Source organism: Papaver somniferum, chromosome 1 (assembly GCF_003573695.1).
Source record: "Papaver somniferum cultivar HN1 chromosome 1, ASM357369v1, whole genome shotgun sequence".
Classification (NCBI taxonomy): domain Eukaryota; kingdom Viridiplantae; phylum Streptophyta; class Magnoliopsida; order Ranunculales; family Papaveraceae; genus Papaver; species Papaver somniferum.
In genome coordinates, this window is record NC_039358.1 from 58,078,794 (window position 1) to 58,092,220 (window position 13,427).

At 36.2% G+C, this 13,427-nt stretch overlaps 1 protein-coding gene across 1 annotated transcript; it reads left to right on the forward strand.

Moving 5' to 3' along the window:
* The first annotated feature begins 10,907 nt into the window (after positions 1–10,907).
* LOC113287973 (bidirectional sugar transporter SWEET6b-like) lies at positions 10,908–11,734 on the forward strand. Its single transcript, XM_026536886.1, has one exon. The coding sequence runs from the start codon at positions 11,018–11,020 to the stop codon at positions 11,732–11,734; it is 717 nt and encodes a 238-aa protein (XP_026392671.1). The 5' UTR covers positions 10,908–11,017.
* The last annotated feature ends 1,693 nt before the right edge of the window (positions 11,735–13,427 follow it).

Genomic DNA, 13,427 nt, shown 5'->3' on the forward strand with positions numbered 1-13,427 from the left:
TGTTGAATGAAATCTCTACTAAAGATGAGACAGAAGCAAATTAATAGAAGTGGTGGTAATCAACAAACCAAATTACGTTTGAAATGGTTAGATTGATTGAAATCAATAGAAAAAATTAGGTTTGCAGAACCATTTACGGTTAGGTATTCTTGGTTTTGTAACCGTAAACTTGTTCTCTGAAGCTGTTACAATTAGAAAACTAAGAATTCTAACTGTAAATCAATTTTTTTTTCCCTGCATGTGCTATGACGGTTAGGTTTGTAACTCATAAAACCTAACCGTAAAAAAATTCCGAGTTACACCATTTTCTCAAGTTTTTAAAATCGATTTATGGTTGAGTTTTTCCCAGAATACCCAACTGTAACTGATTTATAGTTGGGTTCGACTAAATCCAACCTAACCGTAAAACTAGTAAATCCAACTTTAACTGGTTTACAGTTGAGTTTTACCCATTTACAGTTGGGTTCGATTAAGACCAACCTAACCGTAAAACCAAAAACCCAACTATAACTGGTTTACAATTGGATTTTTTTTTTCCAATTTTACACAGTTACGGTTGGGTTCGACTAATACCTGAAGGTCAAGTCCTGATGACGCGCCATTAATAGAAACGAAAAAAGCTTCTGCAGAAACGAGGCTATAAACTTTAAACCGCCAAAAGGTTGGAAAAAATTATGAAAGTTTCAAACTCTCAACCGTGTATAAATAAAAATAAACTGCAAAAAGAAATTTATAGAGAGAGGAAAAGGAAACCATCTCAGACGGTACATCCACCCTATTAAAACTCTCCGTAATTATGGCAAGTGGCATTAATACCCACTACCTCAAGTCGTAATTGAAAAGACGAGGGTACCCAAATACACCACAATCTTTTATGTATCAACCTATAAGTCCTCTACCGAATGTGATCGTCTATGAACAAAGTCGAGGAAATACAACAAATTCGGTTCACACTTCGTGTGATCGTCTATGGATACGAGATCGAGACAATACAACAACAAGGTCACTTGTGTGATTGACTACGGATAAAAAATCGAGACGATACGACAACAAAGTGTGCACTTGATAATAGGTTCAGTAATAACCTAAACTCTATAAGATCAATATCAAGTGTTACGGAATTAGCGTACGAGTGCAATTTACTTTGAATTATATAAACCAAATATAATTACGGAAAAGTAAAGTAAATGGCACATCAAGATTTTGTTAATGAGGAAACCATAAATGCATAAAAACCCCGTGACCTAGTCCAGTTTTGAATACTCTCGGAATTAAGCCGCTATCCAAAATCTAATACCAACTTCGTATAGTTGAGACCAAGCAGACTACCCCTAGATACTTAGTTTCGTCAGTATCCCTGCACCTTCGACTTCTAGAGTCACGCACGTGAATAACAAGTCCTTTGGATCGTACTCCAAACAACAAAGGAAGAATCTGTTAGGTAACCACTCTAATCAATCTTGCTAAAGATATTTGATGAGTTGTTGACAAAGGCTATTATGTTTTAGATTCGTAATCAATCAATATAGATCTCAAAGAGAAACTATAAAGCGGTGCCGATCTCACGCAACTAATCAATCAAGTATATCAAAGATAAACCGATTCTAGTTGGATCCCAGTCGATCAAGGTTTGTCCACTAAATCAACAAGATACAAAAACTAATAAGAATTCTTTTGCGTCTTTGAATCTTCTATTGCCTTCAAATACCTGCACAACAACACTTGAATCCTCTTGTGATCAATCGCGCACAAAACAGAGTCTGTTAACAATGGATTATCAAAAGATGTCTTTAGATCCGAAGATGGTTTTAAAGATCCCGTCGATACTTTGATCTAGTTTGAGTGAGCCTTATATCAGAAGAGAAGGTTCTCAAGAATAAACAAACAAAGTGCAATCAAAATTACAACAACCGTTAGTTAATCAAATCAATAATCTAAAACTAATAACACTGCAATTATCTAGTTTCCCACCAACGGTACTCATGGAGATTCATGATCCCACAGAAGTCTTTAGACGAGCTGTCGTTGACACCTTTCAAATACTTGTCATAGAACGTCCGAATGAGATGCTCGAGTTTATTATTTGACAACTACATCGTCGACATAGTCTTCTACCTGTTTGTGAATCATGTCAATGAAGCAGTCACGTCATGTTCATAAGAAACACCTGCATTCTTCAAACAAAAAGGCATCACAATATAATAAAAATTTCCGATTGAAGTTCGGAATGCTGAATTATTAGCATCATATTCATACATTTTTATTTGGTTATAGTCATTGTATCCATCCATGTATGAGAATATACCATGACCACTTTTGGCATCAACAAGCATGTCGATATTATGAAGAGGAAAACCCTCTATAATGTTATGAACTATGAAGAACGGATACAGGGACAACGATGCAGGGATACTGATACGGAAATTCGTCAAAATTTTGAAATAAAAATACGAGATACGGTGGGATATGTGTATTTATTAAAAATATTTTATATAATAGTAATTCATTCAATTAAATTTTATCACATAAATACTATTTGGAATATTTTTTAAAAAATAAATAGATAAACACTATCTAGCATTTCGTTTAATCATCAAATAACACATATCCTAGTTCTGTCTCGTCATGTGATAATGTTAGAGCATTGCTCGGTTGAACCCACAAGTTTTGTTATCTCAATCTTGTTGTCAATGTTAGGTAATCAAAACTATATCTTAATTTCTAGTCTACTAAGTCAAGTTTCGGATAGGTTAAAATTGTAGTTTAGTATCAGAGATCACCCTTGAAGACTGAAGATCGACGAAGACATTTGGAGAACTTATGTATCAGGTATATGAAGACTGGACCATTCTAATTTACTCACTATACCATCATTCTATCTATTGAGACTATGTTGTATGACTTTAGTAGATTTACAAAGAAGATGTTTCGAGTCAAGCTTGTCTTGTGAAAAATCTCGAAATATGATTTAGCGATTAGATGTTCAAAGGTCCTTAACAATATTAGTTCTATGAATTAATTTATGGATCAATTGAAAATTTCTCATACAAATGATTATATCACTAGGGAATGTTTCAAACATCATAAGAGAGAATACGAACTTACTGAAATTTCTACTCGGGGTAGGTTGGCGAACCAGTTCGCAAACCATAGATGCCTGAGATATCGAAATAGAGGAAGGTTGGAGAACCAATTCGCAAACCGCAAGTTCAGTTGGGTACAGTTCATGAACCCGGTTGGCAAACCGTGGTGAACTGATTTTATAAGTTGGATAAATTAGCTAACAGTTGGAGAATTCGGTTCATGAATCGAGGTCAACTGAGTTCGATAGTCTAGTAGGGTTGGCGAACCCAGTTCACGAACCGTATCCCCTTGACTCGTCAACAAGCCCTATGGTTTGCAAGCCGTTGTACCAATTGTCCCGAAATTTTTTAGCAGATGCTCAAAAACTTATTATTTTATTGTGTTTAGCATTGCTGGAACTCCCTTAAACACTTCTGAGAATTCATTGATCACTTAAACACTTTTGTATGTGATTCATGATTAATTTCTTAGGTGTTTCAATGAACGTCAAATAGATTTTAGTTCTTTGTCTAACTTGCCAAACCGAACAGTCATTAAACACGTTTCCATAACTGAACCTATGTATATAGTCTTTTAATATATTTTGACGATCTAAATTCTAAGATAACCCTGATCTTTGAAAAATATAAATAGAGCATCTCTATCAACTAGGAAAATCAATCCCTGACACTTTGTGTCTAGATGATTCTAGAGTCACCTCTATTGACCTTTTAGGTCTACGACTAAAAAAACTTCGCTTGGGGACTCTTGAAGCCAGGTCCGACTATCTTTACCTTGATAGTTCGTGTATCCTTATCTTGCTTTTCTGTTATCGAGGTTTTTGTAATCTCTTTCAGGAAAGATAGATAGTAATCGCAAAGTTCTCTTCGTCTCAGATTGTGTGATTCCTCAAGATAGATATCTAAAAACTGATCTTAGTTGATCGTTCGACGATTGTTCTTGAGAGGTGGTTAAGAATCTAGGCTTCTCTTCCTAAGTCGTAAGTTCCGTATTTATGAGGTTTCCTAGCTTGTCTATTACAAACAAATTCCCACACCTTGATCTTTGATCTAAACGGAAACCAAACTGGCTTATTTGTTAGAGGCATATTGGTATCAAAAGTCTTCACTTCGGCTGAAGAAACTCTCATACTGGAAAGGACGTTATCTAAGGGAATCAAGTGCATAGAGCCTTGCGAGGTTCAAGAGACGTAAGGAGCGCGACTGTAACTGAATCGCTTGGAAGGTGAATTCGGTCTCAACTGCATTCCAGTCCGAAGTCTGATAGAAGGCTAGTGTCTGTAGCGTCTTAATACAGTATGTTGTTCAATCTGGACGAGGTCCCAGGGTTTTTCTGCTATTGTGGTTTCCTCGTAGAACAAAATTTCTGGTGTCTTGTGTTTTTTATTTTCCGCATTATATTGTTTATCTTTATAATTGGATTTACACAGGTTTGTACGTATCCAATCTAAGTAGATACGTCCACTTAATTGTAATCGATTACGAGACTAGTTTCTTATAGAATACTTATCTTGAAAGATAAATAACAATTTTAACCACTTGGCATAATTCCGATTGAATTATTTGGATACGACTAGATTGATCTTGGGTATTGATATTTGAGATCGTCCAAGTACCCTGCTTAACAATCAGGTTAAGGGACCTTGTGTTATATACATAATGATTGAGCATAGGTTGAGATACTAACTCTATATACCTATTGTCAAGGATCATTAAGTTGGTTTACTTGCAATTGTATCAAGTTTTGTCTATACAGGTTGCCGAACGAAAAAGTTAGGTGTATTTGGTATCCCATGCGTTTTCAAATAAAATTTGCAACTTCAAGTTGTTCCTCTGTACCTACAAGAGGATAAAATGCATCTCCACCGATATCCACATTCTATTTTTTTTCTTCCTTTTGTGTAATTTTCACTTTTTCGTGAAAGGGGGCAAAGATTTCTGTGGGTAAACACTAGTTCCTTAACACTTTAAGATTCAATCTTATATCTCTATATTGAATGAATAAAATTGTAAATGCTGCAATTTCTCTCTGAAAAATATGCAGAACAAGGTTTCCCAAGAAGCCTTATAGATTAATTTTGTAATGCTAGAGTTGAAGCAACATAAATAACTGTTAGAGCATTGGTCGGTTGAACCCTCAAGTTTTTCTATCTCAAGCTTATTGTCATTGTTAATTTTTTTTTGGGTTTTGTTCCATAAAAAAAGCATATGTATGAAATTGGATTTTTGGTAACATAATTTGAAGCAGAAACAGTGATCTATTGCTATCAAAACGGTGGCAAAAAGGCTATTTCGGGAATTGAATATCTATGAGGTTTATTTGGATTTGGAAACTTGTATGATGCTTTGGAGGAGTGTTTTAAAAATTTAAGGTTTCCTAATAAGGTATGAGAGTATTCTTAGATGTTATCTAATATTTGGAGAACAAGGATGTAACTACTGTATAACAGGAGTTATATGGTGAGGAGAAATTATCCACTTGTAGAATCCTCTTGACAATATCTGAGGGTCACAACCATTGTGTCCTCTAATGGTTGGTTGTGGGGAAAAATCTATGTGAGAAGAGAGACTTGTAGTGAGAGAGGGTATGTGAGAAATCTAGGGTTTTTAGGGTTCACGAGAAGTTAAAATTCAAGATGTTCTTCATGTTCTTGTCTAAAGAAAAAACAACCATGGTAGTGGAGGTTTATGGAAGAAGAAGAACAAAGGAAGAGGTAAATTCTTCGTAGTATGTCTTGTTGTTTCTAAGTCCTTTAGCGCTAGTGGGTTATTTAACAAGTTTGTTAGATCATTGCTCGGTTGAACTCACAAGTGTTTCTATATCAAGCTTGTTGTCAAATCTAGTTGTAAAAACTGTATCTTGATTTATCGTCTACAATTAGTTAAGTCTCGATCTAGGATAGAGGTAGTTGAGAAAACCAGTCATCATTTGCGTCCTACCGTTTGAAGGCGAAGATCAACTGAAGCTTTTGGAGAACTTCATCAACAAAAGGTAAGTGAAGACTGAACCACCTATTTTCCAAGTTATATCCACCTTTCTATCCTTGAGACGATTGTTGGATAACTAATTAGACGAGCTTGCATGGACAAGAATTTCGAGTCGAGAACTATTTATTTAGTTTATGAATTTCTCAAAATATAATGACTAAGCTTAATGAACATTTCTTCATACTTGATCAATTTAGGTGGAGAAAAATTTATTGTTCGGAACCAAATCATGATTCAAGTTTATCATTCGAAAATAGCCTGGAACAGTGATATGTGTCATTGATGTTATTCGAGAATGTTTCGAATTGATGCAGAGAAAAATATAGAACTAATATATTCGGAATACAAGACATTGTCATCAGTCTTACAAACTGAGATAACTGTTATATGTCTGAATCCGTATTATATGTACTCGTACACGTAGCGGAGTGGCTATATACCGACTTACATATTTGTGTGATACGCATATTCGTATGCACATCATGGGAAAATATGTTTGTTTTGTGATCCGGATAGGTATGCATATTTGTATGCAAACCATTTTGGAACCATGGTAAGGGAACCGGGTTTAAGTATCCAAACCGGTATGCGAACCAATGCAATTCTATGTTCTTGAACCCGTTTAGTACCCAAACGGCTAAGCAAACTGAAAAGGTTTTGTGGACTCCGGAACCGGTAAAGTCTTAAGGTTTCCAAACCAGTTCGCAAATTGAAAAAGTTCTGTGAACTCCGGAACTTAGTTTTGCACCTAAGTTTGCAAACCGGTACGTGAACGGAAAAAGTTCTGTCAACTCCGGAACTCGGTTTTGCTCATAAGTTTGCAAACCGGTCCGCGTACCGTGACTCAACCGATTCACGAACGACTCATGCATTTGTACGTTGTGCATTTACAAACTATGTCGATTGTGTTCAAATGCGATTAAATTATTTTTACGAGATGATTTGTATTTGATCAATTCTCTAAAAACACTAGACTCATTTGATCTTGTGATTGTGACTCAAGATTAATGTCTTTGTGTTCATGAAAATGAGTATTAAGCTTTTAAGCTCAAACCGACTAGTTTCGGCTAACCATGTTAAACATAGTCTTTGTACACGGTTCGATTACGATTTACCTAATCAGAGTGTATATCTTGTTTATTAGAATAAAATTCAAAGCTTTCATCTAACAGTGAATATTGTTTGCTTGGTTCCAAAGCTACCTTAGCTTCAACCTAAAGCAACTTATGGTTTGAAGTCATTCTCTTAGTATCCAGGAACGTGAAAAGTCATCACGAATCTTAGTGAGAACCACAAATCTGCATTCCCCACTGAAAATTGTGATGGGAATGCGCTCATGATAAGAAGGAAACGCGCCCCTGACATGGTAGAAACGTTTCCCTTTAATACCCAAAATTTCCGGCTGTAATATCTTATCGAAACATATCTAATATTCTTATATCTTCACATCTGTACCTCCCATATCATGTATCCGACTCCTATATATTTTAGGTTAGCCTAAATATAAGCATGTATGTTTGTATTACTTATCTACCTAGTTTTAGTATTTATCTTATCAAGAAGTTAGTTTTAGACTTTAGCGTTTGTATGGTAAGAGATATTCTTGGATAATGAGTATTCTATCTTCCCACTTACAACCAAAGTTCACAGGATAGACAAGTACTAAATAAGATATATATTGTTGGAAACCAGAAGAAAGTAATACTTCATTGAGATTTTCCGCTAAATGTTATATGTTGTTGTCTTATTTCTTGTTTATAAATTTGAAAAGACTAGTAATAACTGAACTTAATTTACGCTCCTGATTCGCTCATTGAATTTCATCTTTTGAAAGTTTCACGATTTACGTTTTCGATTGGGTACATTATTTATATGTTCCTACTTTTGAACCCCAATAAATATGTCTTTATACAACGATAAATATGTCCCTACTTTTTAATAACATTATCCATTTAAAATTAGATTACCTTAATACCCTCAACCATATAATATTTTTATTTATTTCAAAATGGAACAAATTTAGTCCTCTACCACTTCACCACCACCACTAGCACCCCCACCACCAATATTCAACTACCATTCCACCACCACCGTTCAACAACCACCATCTACCAACCACCACCACTAATATTCTACCACCACTCTTTCACCACCACCAGTCCTCCACCACCACTCTTTCACCACCACCAGTCCTCCACCACCACTAGTCCTTCTCCGCCACCACCGTCGCCGCCACCACTGGTTCAGATATTTTTGTATCAACAACAATAGTTGATCCAAATTAAAAATAGAGCCAAGAGTAGAAGTTGACCAGTTTAGGAGATCAACAACGATAGTTGATCAAAAAAAAAGATAAACAATAGAAGTTGATCCAATTTAGTGGATCAACAATTAAAGTTGATCCAATTTAGTGGATCAACAATGAAAGTTGATCCATGTAAATGGAGTGAACTTGGCGTGAGTCGAACACACATCATCTGACGTGGATTCAGTCATGCTACCATTGCACCACAAGTTCAACATTGGGAGAAATTTACATGATTTAAACTACAAGCATGATTATACTAATCCAAGAAAATGTTGTCAACAATAGGAGTTGATTGGATCAACAATAGTAGTTGATCCCACAAAAAATTGGGTTAACAACAAGAGTTGATCCCATAAATGGATCAACAAACGTAGTTGATCCCATAAAAAATTGGGTCAACAACAAGAGTTGATCCCATAAATGGATCAACAAACGTAGTTGATCCCATAAAAAACGAAGTCCATAGATCTTTTTCACAATGAATATGACCATTCACTTCACAATTCAACCAAATAACCATAACAATGAACAAACAAACTAGCATGTACATGAATCAATTCTGAAATATATAAACTCACTCCATGAGAACTCCGTGTTTCGATTGCACATGTAAAGATATACCTGTAGTAAAAAAAAATAAGTATAATCATTTTTCACACTTAAAACAGATTATGACAAATGAATAAGATTGCCCACTGTAAACAGTGCTTGGGCGACCAAATCTGTTAATGCGACCAAATCAATAAGACTGAACACCAACACAACACCCTTGTTCTGCACCACCATATTGCTGCTGCAATATCACTGCCTGCTTCATCTCAGATAACCACCTCAAACAACTTCAAGCACAACTGCAATACTGCTTCCATTCTTTTGCTTCTTCATTACAACTCTCATATCAGCTCGGTCTATGTACACCAATGCTTCATCTCAGCTGCACCTGAACTGCATCATCTGCAGCTTCACCAGTTCATTGTTCATCTATTATATACATAAATCACAACTCCACCTGCAGTACCAAACCACCACTGCACAACAGAATCACCACCTATTCAAACTTCATATGTATTAGCACCTGCATTCAGTTCAGCTTGCAGTTATCAACACTTTCTCTGTAAATCCAGACTCCATTGCATATCAACACAACTGCAATACATACACACAAACCCACTGCATTTACCCATTTCTTCAATTCCATCTCATCCTGAACTCCATTTGCAAGACAAGAACCAGCAGCACTCATCCATGGATGTAAATTCCAACCTTGTAAACTTAACATTCATCTAAAACAACTTCATTACAACCAACAAAGCTTCATTACTTCAACCACTATGGACTGAAATCACCAGCAACATGTTAATTTACCCGCACCTTCAAACCCATCAAACCACTAACGCACCCCTACATCTGCAGTTTACAGCTTTTTCATCTCTTCAATACCAACATCCCCAGAGTCTCAGATGGAGAGTCTCAGTTTCTCCATCTAAACCTAAAAATAAAGTCGAACCTTACAAGTTTCAGAATCAACAAATCTGGAGCTCAAATCACTGAGTTAAAATCTCTAACTCAAAATCCACTCGCAATTGAATCCAAACTTGAAATTACCAAAAATCGAAAACCAAAAACTCAAATCGATCGCTGAATATGTATGAAATCAGTTGAAATCAAAAAAAAATCATGGTGGTAAGCAATCGAAAGTCAGATGAAGATGGTGGTGGTGGGTTTGTTTGATTTTCACATGTAGATCTCTCTCAATCTAAAATTTCTTCGATCTCACTCTGAAATGGTGGTGGTGGTGATGCTGGTTGTGGAAGCGATCTGAAATGGTGGTGGTCGTGGTGCTGGTTGTGGAAGCGATGGAGACAGCGGCGGAGGGGGTAGCGATGGAGATGGTGGTGAGGGGTTCAACTGACTTTCGTCCCGAGTGACGAAACTTTTAGAACTGAAGAAGAAGTACAAGGTTACAAAAGGAATTATAAAACTGAGCTTTTTAATCAGAATTTCAATTATGCCATCAGGGACATTTGTAAATAGGCTTAGGGATATTTGTGAAGGCTCAGCCCATCAGAAGGAGGGACAATAATTCAATTTCCACTTTTCGTTTTCGTTCTCAATCCCTTTCCCGACCCGTTCCCGCTCTGGCTACTAAGGTCATTCCACCCTATATATTCGTCTTGATTCCTTAGCTTGTTCATCATTGGCCGTCTTTGTGTTTGGACTCTTTCGACCAAACAATATCTAAATGCAACAGATATTGTTTTAGTCCATTCATTTGGGATTGTTAAACTAGTGATTTATATTATATTACGATCTAATGTAATCCGAAGGGATTTAATCCCAAATTGTTAATCTAGGCTGTTAATTTTTTTTTATCTATCTCCGTTATCCACACTGTCTTTATCTATGTAATATCCAAAAAATTTCTCTGTCAACAACATGGACCAAGAACTGCGAGTAAAATTTTGTTGTTCTGTTGAATAGAGTAAGCCTTTAAATTCTGCATATCTCATCATTATGTTTTCATCAGCCTCAATTTATAAAACTTGTAGTTTCTGAATTGTTCTTGTTTTCCTTTTCCTTCATCTCCGAAGAAATACAGATAGTAAAGGAAAAGGAAACAAGAACAAATTACACAAAGATGACTACCGCAAACACTGATACAATCCGTAATATCATTGGGGTGATCGGAAATGTGATTTCTTTCGGTCTATTCGCCTCGCCTGCACCTACATTTTATAAGATCATCAAGAAAGGAGCAGTGGAGGATTTTTCTCCAAACCCTTACCTCGCCACCATACTCAACTGTGCACTATGGGTTTTTTATGGCCTTCCTTTTGTTCATCCACACAGCATTCTTGTTATCACCATCAATGGAGTGGGTCTCGTTGTAGAATTCGCCTACATCTTCACTTATCTCATGTACGCCAACAAAAAGCAAAGACTGTACGTGTTCAAAGTGTTGGCAATTGAAATAGTTTTCTTTGCCTTGGTAGTTGGTGTTACTCTTGGGTTCCTGCACACTATCGAGAGAAGGACAATGGTTGTCGGAATTTTCTGTCTGATCTTCAACATTGCCATGTATGCAATGCCATTGGACGTAATGTTGTTGGTTATCAGAACAAAAAGTGTTGAGTACATGCCGTTTTTCCTTCTGCTTGCAAATTTCCTCAATGGTGGAACTTGGTTGACGTTCACATTGCTCCGTTTCGATCTTTACATCTTTATAAGTAATGGCTCTGGTTGTTTTCTTGGCTTTATCCAATTGATAATATACGGAACTTACTACAAGTCGACCCCAAAGAAAAACAATGATGATGAGAAGCCTTCTGGGGATGTACAGCTCTCGAGTGTCTGAGTATCGAGCACAGAGACGAACCTACCCCTCTGAAGTGTTCGAAGTTGCTATTGTGCCTCTTTGATTTCTTTCTAGAATGCGTAAATTCTTCAATGTGGGTGGGGTTTGTTAAGATTACAGATCAAGTGTTTAAAGAAGAATCACTTTTCTGTTTAGAAATCCACGAAAAATAATATCATCCATCAACTTAAGGGAACCACCACTTTTGTTATCTTTTGCACCACTGCCTAGTTGAAGTGTTAGAACCATGAGGCAGCATAAAATTGTTGTAATCCAACCCGTACGAACTAACTGTTCATAGTTCAACCCATTCAGCTATTTACTATGCTTTCGATTTTAGGTTTATTACTTTGATAAAATCTCCCATGGTTACTTAAGAAATTAAAATCGAATAACAACAATATCCTTCGTGGAACGAATTGCTTCGTACTCTATACTTCATTAATATTTTGTTGAGTAAGGGAGTAATATAATTTTAACGCACTGCGATAAACGATTAAAGAGTTCCATAAGGAAATTTTTCCGGAATACGCCTATTTGATAACCTGTTTACAAAACTACACCCGTTTTTTTTTCGATATTTCTAAAATACACTCACCATCCATGAAGACGTTAGTGCACACTATTTAAAGATCTAGCCGTACATCTATGGAATGAAACAGACGATGCAGATTTATCTAACTTAAAAAATTACGGATGCACCCATAAATCAAAAACCTTTCAAGTTGCTTTCTTAGTAATAATACTACTAAATTAGAAAAAAAAAAGTTTCTTGTTGTTGATAAAGATGGCGTTGTAGTTGCAGTAGGTGGTGAAGGAGGAGGTGGAATTAAGAGTGCTCGGCCATCACTTTTCGCCCTCAACTTGGGATCTGATGAATTCTCTTGCTCCCATAAACAATAACTACAATAGTGATATGACTAATGGGAGAAGAGGATCGCTTTTCTGGAGTTCACATAGAAGCAAACTCTTCGGATGAAGATGAACATGAAGAGTTGGAAATAAGGAATCGAGTTCATCGCGATACTTACAAAACCTTTGATATCAACCAATTTCTCAACTTCTTCTCAGCTTCTATTCAGGTGTTTAACTCTCTGCAAACACTCATCGATCCATACAACTTCTTCTTAACCATCAACAGCTTCATCTCCTCTCTAATATCCCAGCAAATTATCTTCCACAATCTCACAAACCCACCGTCAGTAGTTTTCTCTGCTTCTAGTCCCCAACTCCCCATTCCCGTAGGGGTTTTTCAGACTTTTCATGTCCTAACAGTTGTAAGACAGTTGTATACTTAAATGCCGTTAGCCGTTTTATTTAAAAAACGGATGGAATTATCGTAACGGGTGTATTTTAGAAATATAATAAAAAACGGGTGTATGTTAGAAAACACATTATCAAATGGGTGTACATTAGAAAAAGACCCATTTTTAAAATTCTAATGATGAGGGGGATTCAATCACCCCTTTATCTTCAAACTACCTCATACTTTGGATGCCTTTTTTTGAACAAAACTTAAAGGTAGCGGATTTGAAGCTAATATTTCGGGGATATATTTCTATTACAAAGCCTTGCATACCTACAAAAATTATTGCAGCATTATACCAATCTTCACAATTACAAATCATATTTCAATGGTTGAAAACCCATGGCCCGCAAGGCCACATGACTCCTAGTATATCCCAGCTGGATT